The 27,399-nt window shown below is 44.5% G+C and overlaps 1 protein-coding gene across 1 annotated transcript; it reads left to right on the top strand.

The window, feature by feature from the left end:
• Window positions 1–951: 951 nt before the first annotated feature.
• Window positions 952–26,550, top strand: LOC130366716 (olfactory receptor 11L1-like). The gene is made up of 4 exons (XM_056569037.1): window positions 952–1,387; window positions 20,051–20,215; window positions 20,394–20,428; window positions 25,621–26,550. The coding sequence occupies exons 1-4, from the start codon at window positions 952–954 to the stop codon at window positions 26,548–26,550; spliced, it is 1,566 nt and encodes a 521-aa protein (XP_056425012.1).
• Window positions 26,551–27,399: the final 849 nt, after the last annotated feature.

The following is a 27,399-nucleotide window of genomic DNA, read 5'->3' as shown; positions in this document are numbered from 1 at the left end:
TTGGGGGGATTTTTCTCCTTTTACCCCTTATGAAAAGGAAAAGTTGGGGGCTACACCAGCCTGTTAGTGTAATTTTTTTTTTTTTTTTTGTTTACACTAACATGCTGGTGTTGCCCCATACTTTTTATTTTCACAAGCAGTAAAAGGAATAAATAGACCCCCAAAATTTGTAACGCAATTTCTCCTGAGTACGGAAATACCCCATATGTGGGCGTAAAATTCTCTGCGGACGCACAAAAAGGCTCAGGAGTGAGAGCGCACTATGTACATTTGAGGCCTAAATTGGTGATTTGCACAGGGGTGGACGATTTTACAGCGGTTTTGACATAAACGCAAAAAAATAAATACCCACTGGGGGGCGTGGCTTGGAGCGCCAAGAGATGAGCCACATGGAGTGAGTGCTCCTGCCTGGGCTACTGCATCTAGGGCTTTCTAAGTGTCATAGGAGGCAACTTTGGAAAGAAAAGCAAGAAAGCAGCAGCCCTCTTGGCCCTGCTCCCAACCAAAAATGATATGCTATCCCTGGCTACCAACCTAAAAAATGCCTGGAGACAGGACCTGAAGCCTGTGAAGGCCGAAGTCACTAAACTAAATGAGCGAGTACAAAGCCTTGAAGATTTCAGATCGTCAGTTTCTTCTCAAATTCAAGATCTTCAAAACGCCACCAAAACTCTGACTATTCAGCGAGCGCAAGATGTTGATCACCTAGAAGACCTGGATAACAGGAACAGGAGAAATAACATCAGGATCAAAGGACTGCCGGAATGAGTCTCATTGCAAGAACTTTCAGGGACTCTGCAAAAGATCTTCAATGGCATTCTCCAAAGACCCCCCGACACACCAATAGAGCTAGACAGGGCACATAGAGCCCTCAAAGCAAAGAGCCCAGATCCGAAGAAGCCGAGGGATGTAATATGCAGAATCCACCACTATCTTCTAAAAGATGAAAAAATGACCAAAGCAAGAAACCTCCCTAATCTGGTTTATAATGGGACTGGCATCAGACTCTTTCCGGACCTTTCACTTCGCACGCTGAAATTGAGGGCGACCTTGAAACCACTCCTTCATAGGCTTCAAAATGACAAAATCATCTACCTCTGGGGATACACATTTTCGCTAACTGCAAGACATGGCTCCACCGTTGCTGTTCTTCGCAGACCGGAAGATCTCCCTGCCTTCCTAGAAACATTCAAATTGTCACATGTCCCGCTCCCTGATTGGTGCAGCTTATTCCCACCATGTAAGCAGGTGCCACCCCCAGTGTTGGATTGCCGTAAGCATCTGGACATCAGAGAAGACACACAAGCGCAAGACCTAGGACTACTGATATGCCTGCACATCCTTCGCATTGAGATCTACCGGTTTACCTCAGCTGAGGCCCCCCCGTGTGAGCGATCGGCTCAGTGGCCTTAGTTGGGACGGTTCCTGAACCACCTTATAGTTACCAGTTTGCACTACGTATTCTTCAACCTTAGTTAAAAACTCTCATTCACCTCCCCCCTTCCACCACCACATTTAGATGTCATGTTTAACTTTTGCCTCCCACCATTTTGTTGTTAAGTGGCCCTTTGGTCACCTTCTGTTTGTAAGCCCTAGTCCATGTTTCCTCTCCCCCCCCCCTTAGTATTTGGGGGAGTTACTTTAGATAGTATGATTAGAGATGAGCGAATCGAACTTGACGAACCCGAATTCGTTATGAAGTTCATGAAAAATTTGATTCGCAAGGAATATGAATATCGCTGCGATTCTTTCGCACAAATCGCTTCATTAACCCCTTAAGGACTCAGGGTTTTTCCGTTTTTGCACTTTCGTTTTTTCCTCCTTACCTTTTAAAAATCATAACCCTTTCAATTTTCCACCTAAAAATCCATATTATGGCTTATTTTTTGCATCACCAATTCTACTTTCCAGTGACATTAGTCATTTAACCCAAAAATGCACGGCGAAACGGAAAAAAAAATCATTGTGCGACAAAATGGAAAAAAAAACGCCATTTTGTAACTTTTGGGGGCTTCCGTTTCTACGCAGTGCATATTTCGGTAAAAATTACACCTTATCATTATTCTGTAGGTCCATACGGTTAAAATGATACCCTACTTATATAGGTTTGATTTTGTCGCACTTCTGGAAAAAATCATAACTACATGCAGGAAAATTTATACGTTTAAAAATGTCATCTTCTGACCCCTATAACTTTTTTATTTTTCCCCGTACAGGGCGGTATGAGGACTCATTTTTTGCGCCGTGATCTGAAGTTTTTATTGGTATGATTTTTGTTTTGATCTGACTTTTTGATCACTTTTTATTCATTTTTTAATGTTATAAAAAGTTACCAAAATACGCTTTTTTGGACTTTGGAATTTTTTTGCGCGTACGCCATTGACCGTACGGCTTAATTAATGATATATTTTTATAGTTCGGACATTTACGCACGCGGCGATACCACATATGTTTATTTTTATTTTTTTTTACACTGTTTTATTTTTTTTATGGGAAAAGGGGGGTGATTCAAACTTTTATTAGGGAAGGGGTTAAATGACCTTTATTAACACTTTTTTTTTACTTTTTTTTGCAGTGTTATAGGTCCCATAGGGACCTATAACACTGCACACACTGATCTCTCATCCTGATCACAGGCGTGTATTAACACGCCTGTGATCAGCATTATCGGCGCTTGACTGCTCCTGCCTGGATCTCAGGCACGAAGCAGTCATTCATCGATCGGACACCGAGGAGGCAGGTAAGGGCCCTCCCGGTGTCCGATCAGCTGTTCGGGACGCCGCGATTTCACCGCGGCGGTCCCGAACAGCCCGACTTAGCAGCCGGGATACTTTCAGTTTCACTTTAGAAGCGGCGGTCAGCTTTGACCGCCGCTTCTAAAGGGTTAATATCGCACATCGCCGCGATCGGCGATGTGTGGTATTAGCCGCGGGTCCCGGCCGTTGATTAGCGCCGGGACCCACGCGATATGATGCGGGATCGCGGCGCGATCCCGCTTCATATCGCGGGAGACGGCGCAGGACGTAAATATACGTCCTGCGTCGTTAAGGGGTTAAACACCATTTTACAGCCTTCCAGGCTATTGGATACCTAAGATGGCGGATCCACATGTGAGTACATGGGGCAGGGGATTATGGGAGGGCGGGAAACAGTGGCGGGAATGAAGGTAGGCGGGCTGACCCTGAACCACATGTGAGATTCAGCCTATCAGCATTCATTGACCCCTGTGATGTCACAGACCTATATAATCGGCGGCCATCTTGCCTCTCTTCATTTCATCTATGCTCTCAGATACAGAGGATGGGACTGTGTGTGTGTGAATAGGTCATACCACAGCGTTACACTGCAACTGCTAGTCACATCAGCATTAGGGAAAGGCAGGAGTGCAGAGTGCTGTGCTGTTACACTGAGAAGGATCATTGATTGCTAAACCTCCTATTCACGTTATTGAGCATTGCAGCAGAGAGGGGCAGATAGCTGTCAGCTGCCTCATACAGATCTCCAAGTTGCCTGAACTTTATCAACCATCTTATCTCCTCATTTTTCAGCTCTATTGAGTTTATTTTATTTTTTTGGTGGTGCTGCACTGTTGGGTCCTGCTGCTGTTCAGAAATAAGTCATATTAGTGTGGACGTTAGTGCCTTTTTACAATTTTTCACCTGTTACTCTGTCTCTGTGCTAAATTCAGTGTTATACCACACGTTATACACCTGCCGGTGTATTAAAGAAAAAAAAGGTTTTCCTGCGTAAAAATACGCTTAACAGAGGCCTTATCATTGCAAAGGGCCTAAATTCAAGCAAATAGTGTACCATATACCACCTTTTTTTCTGTCTCTGTGCTAAATTAAGTGTTATACCACACGTTATACACCTGCCGGTGTATTAAAGAAAAAAAAAGTTTTTCCTGCGTACAAATACACGTAACAGTGTGCTCATCATTGCAAAGGGCCTACATACAACCAAGTAGTGTACTATTTAGTACCTGTTATTCTGTCTCTGTGCTAAATTCAGTGCTAGTCCACACATTAGTATACACTGGCTGGTGTATACAACAAAAAATGAGTTTTTTTCTGCGTATAAATACGGTTAACAGTGCGCTCATCATTGCAAAGGGCATACATAGAACAAAGGAGTGTACTATTTAGTAACTGTTATTCTGTCTAGGGCCTATATACTTTGAAAGGACAGCCGTAAGTAATCGCCTGCTGCTGTTCTATACCCTCATAAACGCACTAAGTATGTCAGGCAGGGAAGTGCCAGGACGTGCACAGAGAAGGGGCAGAGGCCTATATACGTCAGGCAGAGTTGGCAGTAGACTTGGGGCGAGTGGCAGCAGGAGTCACAGCAATAGGCCTGAGCTCCCGTTAACACCCAGCGGTCGTGTCGTCGACCCTTCTCTCCTCGTCAATTGGTTTGCACACTCATCCCCATCATCACAAGTGACATCTGACAACCCCAGTCAAGAGTCAGTGTGTTCCTCAGACACAAACCTCAGTTGGCATGGCCCGGGAGCAGTCCCCGTAATCACATTGCCTTTGTCCTATGCTGTTCCCTCTCCCAAAGAAGTATCTCATGCTTTGGGTTCAGCTCCACTATTTAGCAAGGACGATGTAATAGAGGACAGTCAGCATCTAATGGGCAGCCAAGAATGTGAGGAGACATGCGTCGCTTGCTCCGCAAGGCGGCCAAGTAGTGATGCGGAGAGTGACGTGGGAGGCGGTGTTTCAATTGTTCAGGGTCCTGAGGCAGACACTGTAGTGTAACACGAGGAGGACATCAGTGACGTACACACATCTTTTGATGATGATGAAGCCGATCGCAATTGGGAGCCGGGTGCAGAAGCCGGGACTTCATCATCATCAGGAGAGAGATTTGCTCTTTGTCTATGAGGCAGTAAGGCGGTAGCACGATTGGCAATCAGCGTGGTGGTGGCAGTAGGGAAAATTCAGGAGCCAAACGTGCCAGGGGGAGACCACCTGTTTCGCGGCAAGCAACCATTCAGGGAGGTAGTGGAACAGGGGTTCCTGGAGACGGCGCCAATAGCAGTGAAATAGTGCGAACTACGGGTGGGAAAATCAGCTACTCTGCGGTGTGGTTGTTCTTCATAAAGAATCCGGAGGACCTTAGCGTAGTCACATGCAAAATCTGTGGACAGAAAGTGAAGCGTGGTCAGGGTCCCAATCTCGGCACCACGGCCCTGCATCAACACATGATTCGCCACCATAAAGCGGCCTGGGATAACCGTGGCTCCGAGGTAGTGGTCCAGCCTGCCGCATCACCCAGTGGCCATCCGCTCCCTCCGTCATCCAGCCAAGGCTCTACCACCTCAGCCGAAGGGAGCATTGTGTCAAACCATCCTTCTTGCCCTCCTGCTTCCTCCGCTCCTAGTCAGCCATTCCGCCAACAATCTATCGGCGAAGCCATGTCCAAGAGACAACAGTATGCGCCCACTCATCCAACGGCGCAGAAGTTGAATGTGCTCCTGTCCAAGTTGCTGGTGTTGCAGTCCCTCCCTTTCCAACTGGTGGACTCTGCAGCTTTCAGGGAATTGATGGCTTGTGCCAAGCCGAGGTGGAGAGTCCCAAGCCGTCATTTCTTTGCGAAGAAGGCAGTACCAGCCCTGCATAAGTTTGTACAAGAGAAGGTGGGCCAGTCCTTGAGCCTGTCGGTGTGCTCAAAAGTGCATGGCAGTGCCGACGTGTGGAGCTGTAACTACAGGCAGGGACAATACATGTCTTTTACGGCCAACTGGATAAATGTTGTTCCTGCACAGCCACAGCAGCAACTTGAACAAGTCACACCGCTTCCTCCTCCACGCTCTGGCTCCCAGGCAGTTGGTCCTTTTACAGTAAGCGCCTCCTCCTCCTCCTCCCCCGTGTCCTCAGCCTCCACTGCACGTCCAAATCTCGGTGGTCCTTCATCGTACCACTTGTGTAGGGCACAGCGGTGTCAAGCCGTCCTTCACATGGTTTGCCTTGGCGAACGGGGTCACACAGGGGAGGAAATGCTGAAGTTCATTAGGGAAGAAATCTGAGTATGGCTTACTCCACGAAATCTGGAAATGGGAACCATGGTGACCGACAATGGGAGGAACATTGTGGCCGCGCTGCGACAAGGAAGTGTGAAACATGTGCCCTGCATGGCACACGTGTTGAATCTGGTTGTCAAGAAGTTCATCAAGTCTTCACCCTATTTGCAAGACATCCTGACAATGGCAAGGAAACAGTGCATGCACTTCAGCCACTCGTACTCCGCCAAGCACACTTTGCTTGAGCTGCAGCGTCAGAACGGTATCCCACAACATAATCTCATTTGTGATGTTGCCACACATTGGAATTCCACCCTCCATATGTTGGACAGACTATACGAACAAAGAAAAGCCATCACGGATTTTTTGATGATACAAGCAGATAGGAGTACTCCCCTGTGTAACTTCAATGTGAACCAGTGGCAGTGCGTTCACCTTCCACTGCCACGGCTGCTGGGGAGGGGAGGGGTGGCAGGAGCAGTACTGGCTCAATCAGCAGCAGCCTGAGTCTACAGTCGCTGATGAGTAGCTTCCTTCAGCCGCTTAGTGAAGCTACTCATCAGCAGCAGGTGGACATGGAGCAGGACCTGAACCAGCAGGTGGTGGCTTACCTCGACATGACCCTGCCAACAACCTTTGAAGATCCGCTGGACTTCTGGGCAGCCAAACTCGATTTATGGCCGCAACTAGCAGAGTTTGCCCTGGAAAAGCTGTCCTTTTGATAATAGATAGAATCCTTTTGCCATCTGATTTTTTGGAGACAGATGCACTTACACACATGCAATAATTTTTTTAACCAGATTTCAAACATTGTGTGGTTTATTACTTTTGAGAAGAATGTTTTTGGGTGGTCCACCATCCTGCAATATAGAGTCTTCTGAACTGCTGTATATGCGCTTGTTTAAAAAAAAAAAAAAAAAAAGGTATTTTGTCTGACAATTTCGATAAAATTTTGCGGTTTTTTGGGGTGGATTGTGAAGCCCGGGTGACGGGTGTGTAGTGTGTACTCGTGCATCAGTCAACTCCAGTCTGTGTCCCTTAGGCAATATATGGGTTTCTGATGCAGTAGAGGTGGGGCCTTGGTCTTGGAATTTCAATTATTTAATAAAAATTGAACATATTGTGTGGTTTATTATATTATAGAAGAATGTCTTTGGGTGGTCCACCGTCCTGCCTTATAGAGTCTTCTGAAATGTTGGATATGCGCTTGTGCTTACACAAAGTTGTAAATTAAAAAAAAAAATGTATACAATTTTGGGGCGGATTGTGAAGCCCTGTGTGTACTGGTGCCAACTCCATGCTTTGTCCTTTAGGCAATAAATGGTTTCCTGATACTGCAGAGGTGGGGCCTGGGTCTGGGAATTTAAAATTTTTGGATTGCGGGTGCTACAAAAAAAGATGGACACACCCTAATCCGTTCAGTGGAGCGCGCCTGCGGCCCCGGACATCTGAGGGCATAACACACCTGTTATTGCTCGATCTCAGGAGAAGGGGCTTCATCATCGGGAGAAGAGAGTTGCAGGTTGCCCTTGAGTCAGCAAGGCGGTAGCACAGTTGGCAGTCAGCGTGGTGTGGCAGTAGTGGAAATTCTGGAGCCATACGTGCCCGGGGGAGACTACCTGCTTCCCAGCAGCTTATCTTTCCGGGAGTTAGCGGGTTACCAGCACCGGTCGATGAAAGATAGAGACACGCTAATCCGTTCAATAGAGCGCGCCTGCGGCCCCTGAAATCAGAGGGCATAACACACCTGGTATTGCTTGATCTCGCAATTGATCGTGCAAAGGTAGGGGGTTATTAAAGCCTCTTGGGTACTGCTGAGGCCTACTTGTTACGATTCGGCAGGCTGGATGTGGATCCTCTGTGTCAGCGAGGGATTGGCGTGGACTGTGTCGGTGCACCGGTTCTAGGGGTGCTACTGGTTTTCACCAGAGCCCACTGCAAAGCGGGATGGTCTTGCTGCGGCATTAGCAACCTGGTCGTATCCACCGGCAACGGCTCAACCTCGCTGACTGCTGAGAAGGCGTGGGACAGAAGGACTAGGCAGAGGCAAGGTCAGACGTAGCAGAAGGTTGGGGCAGGCGGCAAGGTTCGTAGTTAATGAGGATAGCAGGAGATCTGGAACACAGGCTTTGGACAACACTAAACGCTTTCACTGGCACAAGGCAACACGATCCAGCAAGGAAGTGCAGGGGAAGTGAGGTAATATGGACAGGGAGCAGGTGGAAGCTAATTAGGCTGATTGGGCCAGACACCAATCATTGGTGCACTGGCCCTTTAAATCTTAGAGAGCTGGCACCCCCGCGCCCTAAGGAGCGGAGCCGCGTGCGTCAGGACCTGACAGCCGGGGGCCGGGACAGGTGAGTGGCTTGGGATGCGATTCGCGAGCGGGCGCGTCCCGCTATGCGAATCGCATCCCCGCCGGCAATGTCAGTGCATCGCTCCCGGTCAGCGGGTCTGACCGGGGCACTGCAGAGAGAGAGACGCCGCAAGCGCTCCGGGGAGGAGCAGGGACCCGGAGCGCTCGGCATAACAAACCCCCCCCCCCTTAGGTCTCCCCCTTTTTTTGTCAGGTAATTGCTTCACGTGGGACGAGGACACTGGGAGCGATTGTAGGGTTTTCTCATCAAAGGCAGGCAGTTCAGAAGGAGTGGGAATGGGGAGGGAGGGCAGAGGGTGAAGCTTGGCACGGGGCAGAGTGTTACCAGGACGGGGGCTATGAGGAGGCAAAGCATAGTCCTGATAGGCCTTGGGGAGACCAGGTGTAGGAGGAGGCACTGAGGCTTGCCTGACGGGACTGCGAGCAGACGTGAGGCATTTCTTGCGGCAAGCAGGACCCCAATTCTTGATCTCCCCGGTGGTCCAGTCAAGGGTGGGAGAATGATGCTGGAGCCATGGCAGACCGAGGAGGACTTCAGAGGTGCAGTTGGGAAGGACGAACAATTCAATCTTTTCGTGATGGGGTCCAATGCACATTAAGAGCGGTTCTGTGCGGTAACGCACAGTACAGTCCAACTTCACTCCGTTGACCGAAGAAATGTAGAGCGGCTTGACGAGACGGGTCACTGGGATGCAGAACTTATTCACCAAAGAGTCCAGAATAAAATTTACAGAAGCACCAGAGTCCAAGCAGGCCAAGGCTGAGAGGGAGGAGTTGGCAGAAGGAGAAATCCGCACGGGCACAGTGAGACGTGGAGAAGCAGGCTTTGTACCAAGAGACGCCACACCCACGTGAGCTGGGTGCGTGAGTGCGTTTCCCAGACGTGGAGGGCGAATAGGGCAATCCACCAAGAAGTGTTCAGTACTAGCGCAGTACAGACATAAAATTGTTATCCCTACGGCGAGTCCTCTCTTCATGGGTCAGGCGAGACCGATCCACTTGCATAGCCTCCTCGGCGGGAGGCACAGGGGTAGATTGCAAAGGATACTGTGAGAGAGGTGCCCAGAGATCAAGGTCTTTTTCCTGGCGGAGCTCCTTGTGTCTCTCAGAAAAACGCATGTCAATGAGGGTGGCCAAATGGATAAGTTCTTGCAGGTTGGCAGGAATCTCTCGTGCGGCCAGCACATCCTTGATGTTACTGGATAGGCCTTTTTTAAAGGTCGCGCAGAGAGCCTCGTTATTCCAAGATAATTCGGAAGCGAGAGTACGAAATTGGATGGCGTACTCGCCTACTGAAGAATTACCCTGGACCAGGTTCAGCAGGGCAGTCTCGGCAGAAGAAGCTCGGGCTGGTTCCTCGAAGACACTACGGACTTCAGCGAAGAAGGACTGGACTGTGGCTGTGGCAGGATCATTGCGGTCCCAGAGCGGTGTGGCCCAAGACAAAGCCTTTCCAGATAGAAGACTCACTACGAACGCCACCTTAGACCGTTCTGTAGGAAATTGGTCCGACAACATCTCCATATGTAGGGAACATTGAGACAAGAAGCCACGGCAGAGTCTAGAGTCCCCATCAAATTTGTCCGGCAGGGACAAGCGGAGGCTAGGAGCGGCCACTCGCTGCGGAGGAGGTGCAGGAGCTGGCGGAGGAGATGGTTGCTGCTGTAGCAGTGGCAGAAGTTGCTGTAACGTGGCGGTCAACTGCGACAGCTGCTGTCCTTGTTGGGCAATTTGCTGCGTTTGCTGAGCGACCACCGTGGATAGGTCAGCGAGACTTGGCAGCGGCACCTCAGCGGGATCCATGGCCGGATCTACTGTTAGGATTCGGCAGGCTGGATGTGGATCCTCTGTGTCAGCGAGGGATTGGCGTGGACCGTGTCGGTGGACCGGTTCTAGGGGTGCTACTGGTTTTCACCAGAGCCCGCCGCAAAGCGGGATGGTCTTGCTGCGGCGGTAGCAACCAGGTCGTATCCACCGGCAATGGCTCAACCTCGCTGACTGCTGAGAAGGCGTGGGACATAAGGACTAGGCAGAGGCAAGGTCAGACGTAGCAGAAGGTCGGGGCAGGCGGCAAGGTTCGTACTCAATGAGGATAGCAGGAGATCTGGAACACAGGCTTTGGACAACACTAAACGCTTTCACTGGCACAAGGCAACAAGATCCGGCAAGGAAGTGCAGGGGAAGTGAGGTAATATGGACAGGGAGCAGGTGGAAGCTAATTAGGCTGATTGGGCCAGGCACCAATCATTGGTGTACTGGCCCTTTAAATCTTAGAGAGCTGGCGCGCGCGCGCCCTAAGGAGCGGAGCCGCGCGCGCCAGGACATGACAGCTGGGGGCCGGGACAGGTGAGTGACTTGTGATGCGATTCGCGAGCGGGTGCGTCCCGCTATGCGAATCGCATCCCTGCCGGCAATGTCAGTGCAGCGCTCCCGGTCAGCGGGTCTGACCAGGGCGCTGCAGAGAGAGAAACGCCGCGAGCCCTCCGGGGAGAAGCAGGGACCCAGAGCGCTCGGCGTAACACTACTCTTGACTGCTCCTGGTGCAATGTATGGGGTAATTAAACACTCTTGGGTAGCGTTTTCTTTTTTTTTTTATTTACTGATAATTTTATCAGTAATAAAATTTAATTTTCCAGAATGCTAATTGTTACACAATGGAACGCTTGTTGCGTGTGATTTTTTTATGAAAAAAATAAAATAAAATACGGACAGGGATTAACTCTGCTTCATCATTTTGGGCGAAAAAAGTCCTTTGGTGATCTGATCTTTTGGAGACAGATGCGCTTACACACATATTGAATTAGTTTTTGTAAAAAAAAATTCAAACATTGTGTGGTTTATTATTTTTGAGAAGAATGTCTTTGGGTGGTCCACCGTCCTGCATTATAGAGTCTTGTGAACTGTTGGATATGTGCTTGTTCTTACACAAAGGTATTTCTTAAAAAAAATTCTAAAATGTTGTTGTTTTTTGGAGGGGATTGTGAAGCCCAGGTGTGTACTGGTGCATCAGCCAACTCCAGGCTGTGTCCTTCAGGCAATATATGGGTTCCTGATGCCACAGAGGTGGGGCCTGGGTCTTGAAATTAAAAATTTTTGGATAGCGGGTGCTACCAATGAGAAATCTTTGACAAAAATTTCATATAGTGTGTTGGTTTTTGGGGGGGATTGTGAAGCCCTGGTGTGTACTCTTGCATCAGCCAACTCCAGGCTGTGTCATGCAGGCAATATATGGGTTACTGATGCCACAGGGGTGGGGCCTGGTTCTGGAAATTTCAAATTTTTGGATAGCGGGTGCTACCAATGAGAAAATCCTTGATAAAAATTTCTCATTCTGTTGATTTTGGAGGGGGGATTGTGAAGCCATGGTGCGTACTGGTGCATCAGCCAACTCCAGTCTGTGTCCTACAGGCAATATATGGGTTACTGATGCCGCAGAGGTGGGGCCTGGGTCTGGAAATTTCTAACTTTTGGATAGCGGGTGCTACCAATGAGAAATCTTTGTCAAAAATTTAATATATTGTGCTGTTTTTTTTTTTTGGGGGGGGGGGATTGTGAAGCCCTGGTGTGTAGTGTACTAGTGCATCAGCCAACTCCACGCTGTGCCATTCAGCCACTAAATGGTCTCCTGACACTGATGCCACCACCAGGCTCTGTCATTGTGCTGCTGTGCAGCAGTGATTCTAAGAGCGATGCCGGTAATCTGCATGTTATTCTGAATAACAGTATTATTTCACTACCCCAACACACTCCATATGTGTTCTAGGACACAGCAAAGTGTTCTATATCCCTATTGAGGCTGTATGTAGGTTAGAAATAGCCTTTTTTAACATCGATTCGCCGCAAATAAATTCGGATCGAAACAAACTTTTCGGGAAAATTCGGCGAATCGGCCGAATCGAATTTTTGAAAAGTTCGCTCATCTCTAAGTATGATAGCCCAGAGTGCTACTTACATGCTACTCTCTACTTTCTACACTACTTAACATATTTAACAGTGCTATGTCTCTGTCGCACCTTCCACGTTGCCCACACTAGCTAGCCGTTCGGTCCCGTTTTGGTCTTTGGCCCTTATGGCCTCCTCTTATAGTACCCATTCACTTATGGATACTTCTCCTTCTAATCCTCTCCATCTCTTGTTTTTTTACTGTTCTTCTTTATACCTCCCCTTCTAGGATTCGTGTTTCTCATCTTCTCCTGCCCAGCGGACGGAGCATTCTAGGGACTCATGGCATGGCTGGTAAGTGGACCCATATTACACAACCACACAATGGCAGCTGACATTACACTCACTACCCTTAATGTTCAAGGGTTTAATACACCGGAAAAAAGGGCCCAAATACTGTATTCCCAACATAAACTGAAAACTCCTATCCTAGTGAGACACACTTCAAAGAAGGACACCTACCCAAATTAAATAACAGATATTACACTTCCTAGTTGCACAGCGTTAACACTGAAGCAAGGACTAAGGAAGTTTTGATGGCTTTCCACAGATCCCTCCCCATCACGATTAATTCATCCCAACTAGACCCTAATGCACGTTACGTATTCGACAATTGTACACTAGTTGACCAGCCACTTACTATTGCTGCTGTGTATGCCCCCAACCACAACCAGATACCCTTCTTTCTGAAGCTTTGAGAACCTTTGCAACGGGACCGATCCTGTTATGTGGTGACTTCAATCTACTTCTTTTCCTTCAGGTAGATACATCTTCTGGTCATTCTACTCTGTCGTTCCGCAAACTCAGCGCTCTCAGAAAGAAATTGCACTACTTGCAATTAGTCGATGCCTGGAGAGCCTTACATTCCCAGGATAGGAATTACACCTTTTATTCTCATCCAAGAGTCTAAAGTCGTATAGATTACGTTTTCTTCACACACCACCTCCTTCCTAATATCACACGTACTCGCATAGATGTCCAAACCTTGTCGGATCATGTACCCGTGAGATGCTCATTTACGCTTCCCTCTTTGGCCAAACCCCACTCCTCATGGAGACTAAACGAATCTCTGCTCTTAGATACCCTGTGTATACAAGACCTCAAAAAATCAATTACTCACTTTCACTCCGACCATGTCTCAGACTCATCATCGCCTCTGATAAAATGGGAGGCGTTGAAATGTGTCTTGAGAGGAATACTTATGAGTCACGGGGCAAGGCTGAAGAGAGAAGCGTCCGCAAAGTTGGCTTCTCTATACGAGGAGCTTCAACACCTTGAATCCCTCCATAAGAAATCTCAGTTAGACTCCACTTATCGAGATCTCATAAAGATACGTACTGAGCTTCTATCTTACATAAATATTAAACACAGACACTATAAACAGATTACAGGACGCCTCTTCTACGAATGGGGCAATAAGTCGGGAAGGCTTTTGGCAACTGCCCTCAGGGAAAGAGATCCTCACTTTACATAGCATCTATTAAATCCCACACGGGCCTGCCAACTTACCTAACCCCGGAAATACTTGAGGCGTTTCGGCAATACTACTCAGCGTTATACTGTCTGCCCAAACCACAAAACCTAATATCTCCGTCTCCTGACACCCCCTCTTTAATGCAAAATATATCTAACACAGCTCTCCCCCAACTACCCAAACAGACAATATAGACACTGGAAGAGCCCTTTTCATCTGAGGAGCTGGACTTAGCCATCTCTTCCATGCCGGCGGGGAAAAGCCCTGGCCCGGACGGCTATACGGCTAAATTTTACAAATCACTTAGAGAGGATTATCAGGTCCATTACTCAGTGCATTCAACAATATCTCTGATTCCTCCCCCCCCCCAACCAGCTCCTTTCTGCGAGCCGTTGTAACTGTAATCCCAAAAGAGGGCAAAGACCCGCTAATATGCCAAAGCTACCGACCTAAATCTTTAATTAACACAGACGCAAAACTGTTTGCTAATCTGATTGCTAATAGATTGGCGATGCATATGCCGTCCCTAGTACACCCGGATCAAGTGGGCTTTGTAAGCGGCAGAGAGGCGAGGGATAATACACTCCGGACCTTTTCTGTAGTATCTTACGCTAGAAAAAGTTCCTCTATTTCTGCTGTTGTTAGATGCAGAAAAGGCTTTTAACCGGGTGGACTGGGACTTCTTATATGCGTCGCTGGGTCAAATTGGTATAGGCTCCCGTATGCTGGCCCGTATACAGGCATTATATTTCCACCCACAGGCTCAGATAAGAATAAATGGCCAATTGTCGACCCCATTCAATATTTGTAATGGCACTTGACAGGGATGCCCGTTATCCCCTTTATTATATGTCCTGTATATGGAACATCTTCTGGTTGCCATTCGCAATAATGAGGACATTATGGGACTTAATGTCTCGCCTCGGGCCATTACAAATGTTCAGCCTTCGCCGATGATCTGCTGTTATCTCTTTCCTCCCCATTGACTACCTTCCCTTCCCTATTGCCCACAATACGCCAGTTCTCTAACTATAGCAATTACAAACTCAATACTTCCAAATGTGAAGCTTTAAACATCACACTCCCTGCTCACACCCTACAACAGTTGCAGGAATGTTATCCCTTCCGATGGCAGGCTAAATCAATTAAATACTTATGTCCATGTTCCCGCTGAACCATCTGAAACTTTTTGCATCAACTTCCCACCACTCTTACACTCTCTCAAATCCGACTTGTCCAGATGGGAGTGGAGATACTTTTCTTGGCTGGGGAGGGTAAATATCCTGAAAATGAATATGCTACCTCTTCTCTTATATCTGTTCTCCTGTATTCCCTGCCTAATACCCAGATCCTATTTCAGGGAACTCTCCGCTCTCAGCTCTGGATTTGTATGGACGCACAAACCGTCAAGACTGGCCCACACCATATTGATTAGAAGGAAAAGAGAGGGGGGTTTGGCGATGCCTGACCACCTCTCGTATTACCTGGCTGCCGTCCTCTCCCGCGTACTAGATTGCTTTCACCATTATACAGACAAACAATGGGTACAATCTGAGGGTACTATATTGAATCAAAACCCCAAATTCTTACTTTGGCTCCCCCACTACATCTCTTCCACTAAAGACGTGGCCAGTCTCCCGGCTGTCCTTAACTCAATCGTTCGCACTTGCAATACATATCTTAGTCGTCTTTCGCTCTTCTCCCCAGACGGCCCCCTTACCCCATTATTTGACAACCCAGCTTTTCCCCCGGCCTTATCTACGAGCCCCTTTCTCACCATCCAAAGGGGAGATGGCAATTGTTTTTCCAAATTAATATCTCAGACATCGTTGAAGAGCCTACCTGATCTCTTACAGGAGACCGAGGTGACTACCCACTAATTCTTTCAATACGCACAACTTTTATCTGTCTAACAAAAGGAAGCTATCACTTCATCGTCCACTCACCAACTTTGAAAACCTCTGTGTTTCCTCGCATAAAATCAACCATAAAATCAGTGTCCTTTACTCTCTCCTCATACATGAATTTACAACTGATCCGCTTCAATTCCGGTTAGGCTGGGAAAAAGAAATAGAACATTAATTTGCGGAGGAAGACTGGAACAGGGCTCTGAACCAGTGCCATCGCACCTCCATCTCTTGTAAAGCACAAGAAATCATTAGATGGGAAAATGAAAAAAATAATTTTTTTCACTAAAATGCTGGTGTTACCCTAAATTTTTCATGTTCACAAGGGAAAAAAAGGAAAAAAGCCCCCCAAAATTTGTAACCCCATTTCTTCTGAGTAAGAAAATACCCCATATGTGGATGAAAAGTGCTTTGCGGGCAAACTACAATGCTCAGAAGAGAAGGAGCGCCATTGAGATTTTGAAGAGAAAATTTCTCTGGAATTGAAGGCCACGTGTGTTTACAAAGCCCCCATAGTGCGAGAACAATGGACCCCCCACATGTGACCACATTTTGGAAGCTACACCCCTCATGTACTGTTATAAGGGGTACAGTGAGCATTTACGGCCCACAGGTGTCTGACAGATTTTTGGAACAGTGCTCCGTGAAAATGAAAAAAATTTATTTTTCATTTGTACAGCCCTCTGTTCCAAAGATCTGTCAAATGCCAGTGGGGCATAAATATTCACTGCACCCCTTATTAAATTCTGTGAAGGGTGTAGTTTCCAAAATGGGGTCACATGTGGGGGGGTCCACTGTTCTAGCACCACGGGGGACTTTGTAAACGCACATGGCCCCTGACTACCATTCCAAACGAATTATCTTTCCAAAAGCTCAATGGCGCTCCTTCTCTTCTGAGCATTGTAGTTCGCCCACAGAGCATTTAAAATCCTAACATGGGGTATTTCCATACTCAGAAGAGATGGGGTTACACATTTTGGGGGGCATTTTCTCCCATTATCCTTTGTAAAAATGTAAAATTTGGGGGAAAACAAGCATTTTAGTGAAAAAAAATGTCATTTACACATCCGACTTTAACAAAAAGTCGTCAAACACCTGTAAGGTGTTAAGGCTCACTGTACCCCTTGTTGCATGCCTTGATGGGTGTAGTTTCCAAAATAGTATGCCATGTGTTTTTTTTTTTTGCTGTTCTGGCATAGGGGCTTCCTAAATGCGACATGCCCTCGAAAAACCATTTCAGCAAAATTCGCTTTTCAAAAGCCAAATGTGACTCCTTCTCTTCTGAGCATTGTAGTGCACCAGCAGAGCACTTGACGTCCACAAATGGGGTATTTCCATACTCAGAAGAGATGGGGTTACAAATTTTGGGGGGCATTTTGTCCTATTATCCCTTGTAAAAAATGTTAATTTGGGGGAAAACTAGCATTTTAGTGAAAAAAAAAATCATTTACACATCCAACTTTAACAAAAAGTCGTGAAACACCTATGGGGTGTTAAGGCTCACTGGACCCCTTGTTACGTGCCTTGAGGGGTGTAGTTTCCAAAATAGTATGCCATGCAGTTTTTTTTTGTTTTTTTTCTGCTCTGGCACCATAGTGGCTTCCTAAATGTGACATGCCCCACAAAAAACATTTCAGAAAAACTCACTCTCCAAAATCCCACTGTGGCTCCTTCCCTTCTGAGCCCTCTAGTGCACCCGCTGAACACTTGACATATACATATGAGGTATTTCCTTACCTGAGAGAAATTGGGTTACACATTTTAGGAAGATTTCTCTCCTTTTACCCCTTGTAAAAATTCCAAAACTGGGTCTACAATAACATGCCAGTGTCAAAAATAAAGATTTTGAATTTTCTCCATCAATTTGCTGCTACTCCTGTGAAACACCTAAAGGGTTAACAAACCTTTTGAATGCCAGCTTGAATACTTTGAGGGGTGCAGTTTTTATAATGGGGGGATCTGTGGGGTATTTCTAATATGAAGGCCCTTCAAATCCACTTAAAAACAGAACTGGTCCCTGAAAAATTTCGATTTTGAAAATTTGGTGAACAATTTGAAAATTGCTGCTATACTTTGAAGCCTTCTGATGACTTTCAAAAGTAAAAACATGTCAACTTTATGATAGAAACATAAAGTAGACATATTGTATATGTGAATCAATATATACCGTATTTATCGGGGTATACCACGCACCGGCCTATAACACGCACCCTCATTTTACCAAGGATATTTGGGTAAAAAAAGTTTTTTACCCAAATATCCATGATAAAATGAGGGTGCGTGTGTGCGCGTGTATACCCCGATATACCCCCAGGAAAGGCAGGGGGAGAGAGGCCGTCGCTGCCCGCTTCTCTCCCCCTGCCTTCCCTGGGGTCTAGAGCGCTGCTGCCGGCCCTTTTCACCCCCTGGTTATCTGCGCCGCTGCCCGTTCTGTCCCCCTGACTATCGGTGCCGGCGCCGATAGACAGGGAGAGAGAAGCGGCGCCGACAGCCAGGGGGAGAGAAGGGGCAGCGGCCCCCATTGCCTGCGCCGCTGCCCCGTTGCCTCCCCCCATCCCCGGTGGCATAATTACCTGAGTCCGGTCCGCGCTGCTCCAGGCCTCCGTCGTGCGTCCCCAGCGTCGTTGCTATGCACGGCGCGGCGCTCTGACGTCATGCGCCGCGCCGTTCAGCGCATAGCAATGACGCCGGGAACGCACAACGGAGGCCTAGAGCAGCGCGGACCGGACTCAGGTAATTATGCCACCGGGGATGGGGGGAGGCAACGGGGCAGCGGCGCCGGCAATGGGTGCCGCTGCCCCTTCTCTCCCCCTGGCTGTCGGCGCCGCTTCTCTCTCCCTGGCTATCGGCGCCGGCACCGATAGTCAGGGGGACAGAACGGGCAGCGGCGCCGATAACCAGGGGGTGAAAAGGGCCGGCAGCAGCGCTCTAGACCCCAGGGAAGGCAGGGGGAGAGAAGCGGGCAGCGACGACCTCTCTCCCCCTGCCTTTCCTGGGGGTGTATCGGCGTATAACACGCACACAGACTTTAGGCTAAAAATTTTAGCCTAAAAAGTGCGTGTTATACGCCGATAAATACGGTAATTTATTTGGAATATTCATTTTCCTTATAAGCAGAGAGCTTTAAAGTAAAAAAAATGCTAAATTTTCAATTTCTTCATCAAATTTTGGAATTTTTCACCAAGAAACGATGCAAGTATCGACAAAATGTTACCACTAACATAAAGTAGAATATGAAAAACAATCTCGGAATCAGAATGAAAAGTAAAAGCATCCCAGAGTTATTAATGCTTAAAGTGAAAGTGGTCAGATGTTCAAAAAAGTAACCACAACAAATTTAGATACATATTTAGAGCAATAGTATAGCCTACATACAATGATAATTTCTTCTCAATGTAACTTATGACATATTGTCTCTTGAATCCTGGGAAAGGTCACAGACAAAGATAAAATAAGAAGACCTACGGGCATGGGTCATGTGAATAAAAACGTCATTATCATAAGAACAAGACAGCATCACACCAATATCCAAAGTCACAGTGTCAGTTATTCAGCCAATGAACAAAGCACGGTTTCATGACCCCCCCAGTCGTTTATTCATTGTATGATAGGGCTGAATCTTTCATGTTTTTTACTTAATGGGATACATTTTGGTATAATCAAAGTTCATTTCAGCCATAAAATATAATTGCGTTTTCTGCTTTTGCCTGGGAAACCCCATGCATGTCATGCACCCCATGCTGTATACTGAGGGGGAAGATTTCCAGGAACAGGCTTGGTTCTCTTAACTTAACTTTTTCTTGATCTTAACTTTATTATTATTGCAATTCTTTGGTTTGGATATTTTTGCAAACAATCCAGTAATTATATTGTTATTTTTCTGTTCCTCTAATGACTTAAACTAAGGGGACTCGTGAGACACTGACAAAAAATCTCCCGAGACTCATCCTGTCTGCCACCTTTCCTTTATTTAGTGTATATATGCCAAGACCTAAATATCATTTTGCTCTATTTTCTTGAGTCTGACGTCTGTAATGTTGGCTTAAACTCCAATCCCTTGACTCTGCAGAATTTGTTAACACCACACTATGAAATTTAAAAAAAATTATAAATACATTTCCAAATGAATATCAATAACAGAGAAATATATGATGTAAGTAATGTAGGGTAACCTCTATGTAACCTACAGAATGCAGCCTGCAAAACACTTGTTTCCCAATGTCTGGAATATACTGATTTAATAAGAATTCAATTTTAATAATTTCTTAACATCATCATCAACATTTAATATTCAATCGGTTATTGTTCTCAAATATTTGTAGTGTCTTATTCTTATATTGTTCGACAAGTCTTAAGAATTCCAACCAATACTGGTAGACAGAAAGCCTTCTCCACCTGTAGCTCCCACCTCATTGTGGTCTCCATATTCTACTGGACTCTGTTCAGTGTTTATATTGTCCCAACAAAAGGCCAAACACTGAACATGAGTAAAATCCTCTCCCTGCTATATACTGTGTTTACTCCTTTGGTCAATCCCATTATATACAGTCTGAGGAATAAGGACACTAGGAAAGCCGTACAGAAAACACTTCATAAGCGGGTGATCTGGTAAAATATTTCCTACCTTGTCTTCTAAAAATCATAACTCTTTTTTTCTATCCACAGGATCATATGAGGGCTTGTTAACTGCTCGACCAATGGTACTTTTTTAATGTTTTTTTTTTTTTTTTTCAGAAAATGCACAGTGAAACAAGAATAATATAATATTTTGGAAGAAATTGGAAAAGAAAACACAATTTTGTTACTTTGGAGGGATTCTTTTTTTTACGCAGTGCACTTTATGGTATAACTGACATGTTTTCTTTCTTATGTGGCTCAATACAATTAAAATGTTATCCATATTTACATTTACTTTTTTGAGTTGCTGTATGAATTTTAAAAAATGTTAAACTTATTTAAACCCTTAAGGACAAAGGCCATTTTGACCTTAAGGACACAGCCATCTGACATGAGTCACTTTATGCATTAAAGGGGTACTTGGTTGAAAATTGGTGCCAAAAAGTTATACAGATTTGTAAATTACTTTTATTTACAAATATTAATCCTTCCATTACTTATCAGCTGCTGCTCCAGAGGAATTTTTTTATTTATTTATTTTTTTTATTTATTTTCTGCCTAACCACAGTGCTCTCTGCTGACACCTCTGTTCATGTCAGGAACTGTCCAGATGTCCAGAGCAGGATAGGTTTTCTATGGGGATTTGCTCCTGCTTTAGACAGTTATTGACAAGGACAGAGGTGTCAGCAGAGAGCCCTCTGGTCAGACAGAAAATACATTTAAAAAGAAAAGAACTTCCTGTGGAACATACAGCAGCTAATATAAGTACTAGAAGGGTTAAAAATTTTAATAGAAGTAATTTCCAAATCTGTTTAACTTTCTGGCACCAGTTGATTTAAAAAAAAAAATAGTTTTCTGCCAAAGTACCCCTTTAATAACTCTGAGATGCTTTGACTTATCATTCTGATTCCGAGAGTGTTTTATCATGACATATTCTACTTAAAGATAGTGGTAGATTTTCTTCAATACTTGCCTCATTTATTTGTGAAAAATTCAAAAATGTCATGAAAATTTGGAAAATTTAGCATTTTTCTAACTTTGAAACCCTATGCTTGTAAGGAAAATGGATATGCCAGATAAATGATATTTTGCTTCACATAAACAATATGTCTTCTTTAGGTTGGCATCATGAAGTTGACATGTTTTTACTTTTCAAAGCCATAAGAGGGCTATAAAGCAGCAATTTTCCAAATTTTCTTGAAAAAATCTAAATCAAATTTTTTTCAGGGACCACTTCAGCTTAAAGTGGATTTGATGGGCCTTTCTGTAAGAAATCCCCCATAATTGACCCCATGATTAAAAAACTGCACCCCTCAAAGTATTCAAAATAACATACAGAAAGTATGTTAACCTTTAAGGTGTTTCACTGGAATAGCAGAAAAGTGGAGAAGAAAACTAAGAATCTAAATTTTTACACTAACATGTTCTTGTAACACCTTTTTTTCAGTTTTACAAGGGGTAAAAGGAGAAAATCCCCCCCAAATTTTGTAACCCAATTTCTCTGGAGTATGCAAATACCTCATATGTGGATGTTCTACGGATGCACTACAGGGCTCAAAAGACAAGGAGCAAAATTTAGATTTTCTAGAGAGAACTTTGCTGAAATGGTTTTTGGAGGGCCTATTGTATTTAGAAAGCCTCCAGAGTACCAGAACAGCAAAAGAAAAAAACAAAAACAAACTGGCATGCTGTTTTGGAAACTACACCCCTCAGGGAATTTAGCAAGGGGTATAATGAGCCTTAACACCCCAAAGGTGTTTGATGAATTTTCGTTAAAGTTGGACATGAAAATGAAAAATTTGATTTTTTTGCTCTAAAATGCTAATGTTACCCAATTTTTTTCATTTTCACAAGGGTTAATAGAACAAAAAGCTCCCAAAATTTGTATGGAAATATGTGGATGTAAAGTGCTCTGTGGGCGGACAACAGGGCTTATAAGTAGAGATGAGCAAACTTTTGAAAAATTTGATTCGGCTGATTCGCAGAATTTTCCGAAAAAGTTTGTTTCGATCCAAATTTATTTTTTTGCGACAAATCTATATTATAAAAAGCTATTTCTAGCCTACAGACAGCCTCAATAGGGGTATAGAACACTTTGCTGTGTTCTAAAACGCATATGGAGTGTGCTGGGGTAGTGAAATAATACTGTTATTCAGAATAACATGCAGATTACGTGCATCGCTTTTAGAATCACTGCCGCAGAGCAGCACAATTACAGAGCCTGGTGGTGGCATCAGTGTCCGGAGACCATATAGTGACTGAATGACACAGCGTGGAGGTGTTTGCAGCATGAGGAGACCATATAGTGACTGAATGACACAGCGTGGAGGTGTTTGCAGCATGAGGAAACCATATAGTGGCTGAATGGCACAGTGTGGAGGTGTTAGCAGCAGGAGGAGACCATATAAAGGCTGAATGACACAGCGTGGAGGTGTTGGCAGCATGAGGACACCATTAAGTGGCTGAATGGCACAGCTTGGATGAGACTGAAGCATGAGGAGACCATATAGTGGCTAAATGACACAGTGTGGAGGTGTTGGCAGCATGAGGACACCATTAAGTGGCTGAATGACACAGCTTGGATGAGTCTGAAGCATGAGGACACCATATAGTGGCTGAATGACACAGTGTGGAGGTGTTGGCAGCATGAGGAGACCATATAGTGGATGAATGGCACAGCATGAAGGTGTTGGCAGCATGAGGAGACCATATAGTGGATGAATGGCCCAGCCCGGAGTTGACAGCAGCATGAGTAGCCTTCACAATCCCTACGATTAAAAGATGAATTTAGAAATTTAAACCGAAGATTTTGGATAGCGGGTGCTACCTATGATAACATTTGAAATTTCCAGACCTAGGCCCCACAGCGGCATCAGTAAACCATATTTTGCCTGAATGACACAGCCTGGAGTTGGCTGATGCACGAGTACACACCAGGGCTTCACAATCCCTGCCAAAAAACACAACAATTTTAGAAATTTTTGAAGAAGATTTTGGATAGCGGGTGCTACCTATGAGAAAATGTGAAATTCCAAGACCCAGGCCCAGCAGCGGCATCAGTAAACCATATATTGCCTGAATGACACAGCCTGGAGTTGGCTGATGCACGAGTACACACCAGGGCTTCACAATCCCTGCCAAAAAACACAACAATTTTAGAAATTTTTGAAGAAGATTTTGGATAGCGGGTGCTACCTATGAGAAAATGTGAAATTCCCAGACCCAGGCCCAGCAGCGGCATCAGTAAACCATATATTGCCTGAATGACACAGCCTGGAGTTGGATGATGCACGAGTACACACCAGGGCTTCACAATCCCTATTGTTGAATGACATTCTCGAGGATTGTTGGTTATCTTAATCAGTGGGCAGTTGTTTTTGCCCTCTGCCAGTCTGTAGCTTTGTTGTGCTTAATGTTTGTTGCTGGACCTTGTTCTTATGAGCTACTGTCTTTGGTCTGATGCTCGGTTTTAAGTATTGCAAGAATGGAAGCTTTCACTCAACCCCCCCTTCACATTTTTTGTCATACTGAATTTTTTTGTTCATTGTTTTTGTCATCCAGTTATCCCTATTGAAGGAGGATAGTGTTGACCACATGTAGAGATCTTGGTTTAATAACAATTACCAAAGGTCTGCTAATCTTTTCCAAAGTTTTAAAGATAAATATAAAGTTTTCATGTTTCAGGACTGAAAATAATTACTTTTTTTTTCTTTATTTCTCACCATGTTTCCCTATTCAGGTTTTTGTGTTTGAGACCAGGCACAGATTAGTTCCCATTTTACACAAGCATAATATTATAAGTCTGTATTATGGACCAATGTCATTTCATCCATTATTATGGCTCAAATGGCATTAGCAGGTGTTTGAATCAGATAAAAAATAAAAAATAATGGCCTTAAATAATAGCTGTACATGTAATATGGATGCAAAATAGGATTCCCTGTTTATCAGCATTTTCAGATACATAAAGGTTCTTTAGAATTTTTTTTATAATTAGTTTTAATTATATTTAGCAATTATGTTTACTATTATTATTATTATTATTATTATTATTATTATTATTATTATTTTGTAGATAAAAATCATCTTGTTATTATTATTAAACTGTAAAAAATATTTTAATATCTTAATTAATTTATATTGTGTCAGTAATCTAAATATATAATATTTTTCATTTAAAGTCATCAGGTTTGGTCTGCTGGTACATAACTGTGACAGTTTTGAAGGGTTTATATTATGTGCAATTTTTATAAATAGTTTTTATTTTTTATTTTAGTATTTTTGTTTTTTAACTGGGGTTACAATTGTCACCCTAGGAGCTGTGAAAAATTACATAACAAGCAGAAGCAATAGAAGTATGGTCCATCAGGCCTAAGCCTGCACTTTATATGAACTTTGGCATAGATAGAAGGACCAGGACCACCCAAAAATAAATGTACAGTGACCCCCCGACCTACCATGGCCCCGACATACGATAATTTCAACATGCGATGGCCTCTCAGAGGCAGCATCAACATACGATGCTTTTGTATGTCAGGGCCATCGCATAAACGGCTATCTGGCAGCGCTGACTGATTCAGCTGCCGCTGGATAGCCGTTTACGGTGCCCCGTGTGGTCCGTTGATGATCACTTACCTGTCCTCGGGGGTCTGGCACATCCTCTTCGGGATCCTCTGCATCGTCGGCGCTCTCCATCGTCGTCATCACGTCGCTGCGCACGCCGTCCTGTCATCCAATAGGAGCGGCATGCATAGCAACGTGATGGCGTCGACGGAGAGCATGGATGCCAGGAAGCAGAGGCCTTGCCGGAGCGTCGGGGACACCTCGGGGAAGCGGCGATAGCGATGAACGGCGACATCCCGGGCAGCGGTGACAAGCGGTGACGGTCCAGAGTGCCGGGGTCAGGTGAGCATAACTTCCTCTGACAGTGGTCTACAACCTGCGGACCTTCAGATGTTGCAAAATTACAACACCCAGCATGCCCAGACAGCCAACGGACAGCCATCTGGAGGTCCGCAGGTTGTAGACCACTGTCCTATACTTTACATTGCACGGATCCCTCAACATGCGATGGTTTCAACAAACGATGGTCCGTTTGGAACGGATTACCATCGTATGTTGAGGGACCACTGTATATTACTATAAAGTATATTAAGATACAACACGTTACTTAAAATCTACTATAATAATTATGGATCTTGAACATAAATCTTTACCGCTTTCGCTTTTAATTATTCAAAGAATTTAGCATAACTACTATTTGTTATATCTGCAGGAGAACAATCAGACTGTGATCACAGAGTTTTTCCTCTTGGGATTTCAAGTCAGGCAAGATTTAAGAATTTTCCTGTTCTGTCTTTTGTTTTTGATTTACTGTGGGACAATATGTGGGAATCTCCTGATCATCACCCTGGTGTCCACCAGCAAGAACCTCCACACCCCAATGTACTTCTTCATCTCACAACTGTCCATCAGTGACATCTGGGTGAGCTCAGATATTATCCCCAAACTTCTCCACATCCTACTGAATAATGGGGGGACCATGACTTTTATTGGTTGTATAGCTCAGTTTTATTTTTTATGTGCCTCAGAAACATTTGAATGTTTCCTCCTGGCTGTGATGTCTTATGACAGATATGTGGCCATCTGTAATCCTCTCCGTTACTCTTCTATAATGACAAGTGCCCATTGTGAGATGTTGACCACCAGCTGTGCGTTGCTTGGATTTTCCATTATTTTAATTTACATTATTACAATAACAAAGCAAATTTTTTGTGGATCAAATGTAATTGACCATATATTTTGTGATGTTGTTCCTTTACTAGAACTTTCCTGTTCCGACACCTTTATTGTTCATTTGGAAATCTATATACTAAGCATTCCACTTGTCTTCATCCCAACCATCATCATTGTAGTGTCTTATACTTATATTGTCCTAGCAATCCTAAGGATCCCATCCAATACTGGTAGACAGAAAGCCTTCTCCACCTGTAGCTCCCACCTCATTGTGGTCTCCATATTCTACTGGACTATATTCAGTGTTTATGTTGTTCCAGGAAAAGGACAAACTGTGACCATGAGTAAAATCCTCTCCCTGCTATATACTGTGTTTACTCCATTGGTCAACCCCATTATATATAGTCTGAGGAATAAAAATATCACAAAAGCCATAAAAGAAACACTTCGTAAGTGTGAGATCTGGTAAATTTGTAGAAAAAATATAAACATAATTGAAACCTGAAGATGCTGTGTTGCGAGCATTGTCTTAATTGTCATTTGCTCCATCTTGTAAGATTTCATTAGAAATGTTTTTTTTTACTCATTATGTATCCTAAGTAGAAAAAATGAACAAGCTTGAAAGAATATTCAGAAACTATTTTATATAAATTGCTGGGGTCGCAATGAAAATATCCAATGACACATACTCACCTACCTCGCTCCCTCAGGGTTCCCCCTATGATGACTTCTCCCTGGTACTATCAGCAAGGACATTTAAATGTTCACTCTGACACAGGCTGGAGTATAATGCTAATATATAAATGTTTGATGACAAGTTTTGGTGACAGTTAATACTTAGATATAAACAGAGGGATTCTTGTTTCTTTTAGCAACAGGATTTTAATTGTCACTTGGAAATAGGCTGACAGGCTATAATGCTGTATTAATGCTGGCTTGACGCATGATATAGAACAATACCTATTTTAATAGAACTAACAATAAGTTGCCAGACAATTCACATTTTCAGCAGCACAATTTATATTGTCACTTGGAAAAAAGGCTTGAAGAGTACCTATCATCAACATTTTCATTCATGTTATAGTTTATTAAATATTAAACAACTTTCTAATTGGATTTATTTTAAAATATGCTTTATTCTATCAAAACATAAGGAAAAATAGCCAGCACAACAACCTAAAACACAGGTGCCCGCTGCTGTGGCAAATACAAAATGTACAAAAAAGAAAGTTGCAACAGCACTCTTGGTCAAAAAATGGAGGCTCTTAGCGCACTTTTTGATCAAAATGTGCCCCCCCCATCCACCACGCTGAGGTGG

This window comes from Hyla sarda, chromosome 4 (genome assembly GCF_029499605.1).
Source record: "Hyla sarda isolate aHylSar1 chromosome 4, aHylSar1.hap1, whole genome shotgun sequence".
NCBI lineage: Eukaryota > Metazoa > Chordata > Amphibia > Anura > Hylidae > Hyla > Hyla sarda.
The sequence above is the reverse complement of the archived record's forward strand: the minus strand, read 5'-3'. Positions and strand labels throughout refer to the sequence as shown.

Coding starts and splice junctions, on each gene's coding strand:
- LOC130366716 (XM_056569037.1), top strand. CDS start 952: ATGACCAAAGCAAGAAACCTCCCTAATCTGGTTTATAATGGGACTGGC. Junction 20,216..20,393: donor AGGCCAAACACTGAACATGA/GTAAAATCCTCT, acceptor TTCTATCCACAG/GATCATATGAGGGCTTGTTA. Junction 20,429..25,620: donor TGTTAACTGCTCGACCAATG/GTACTTTTTTAA, acceptor TTATATCTGCAG/GAGAACAATCAGACTGTGAT.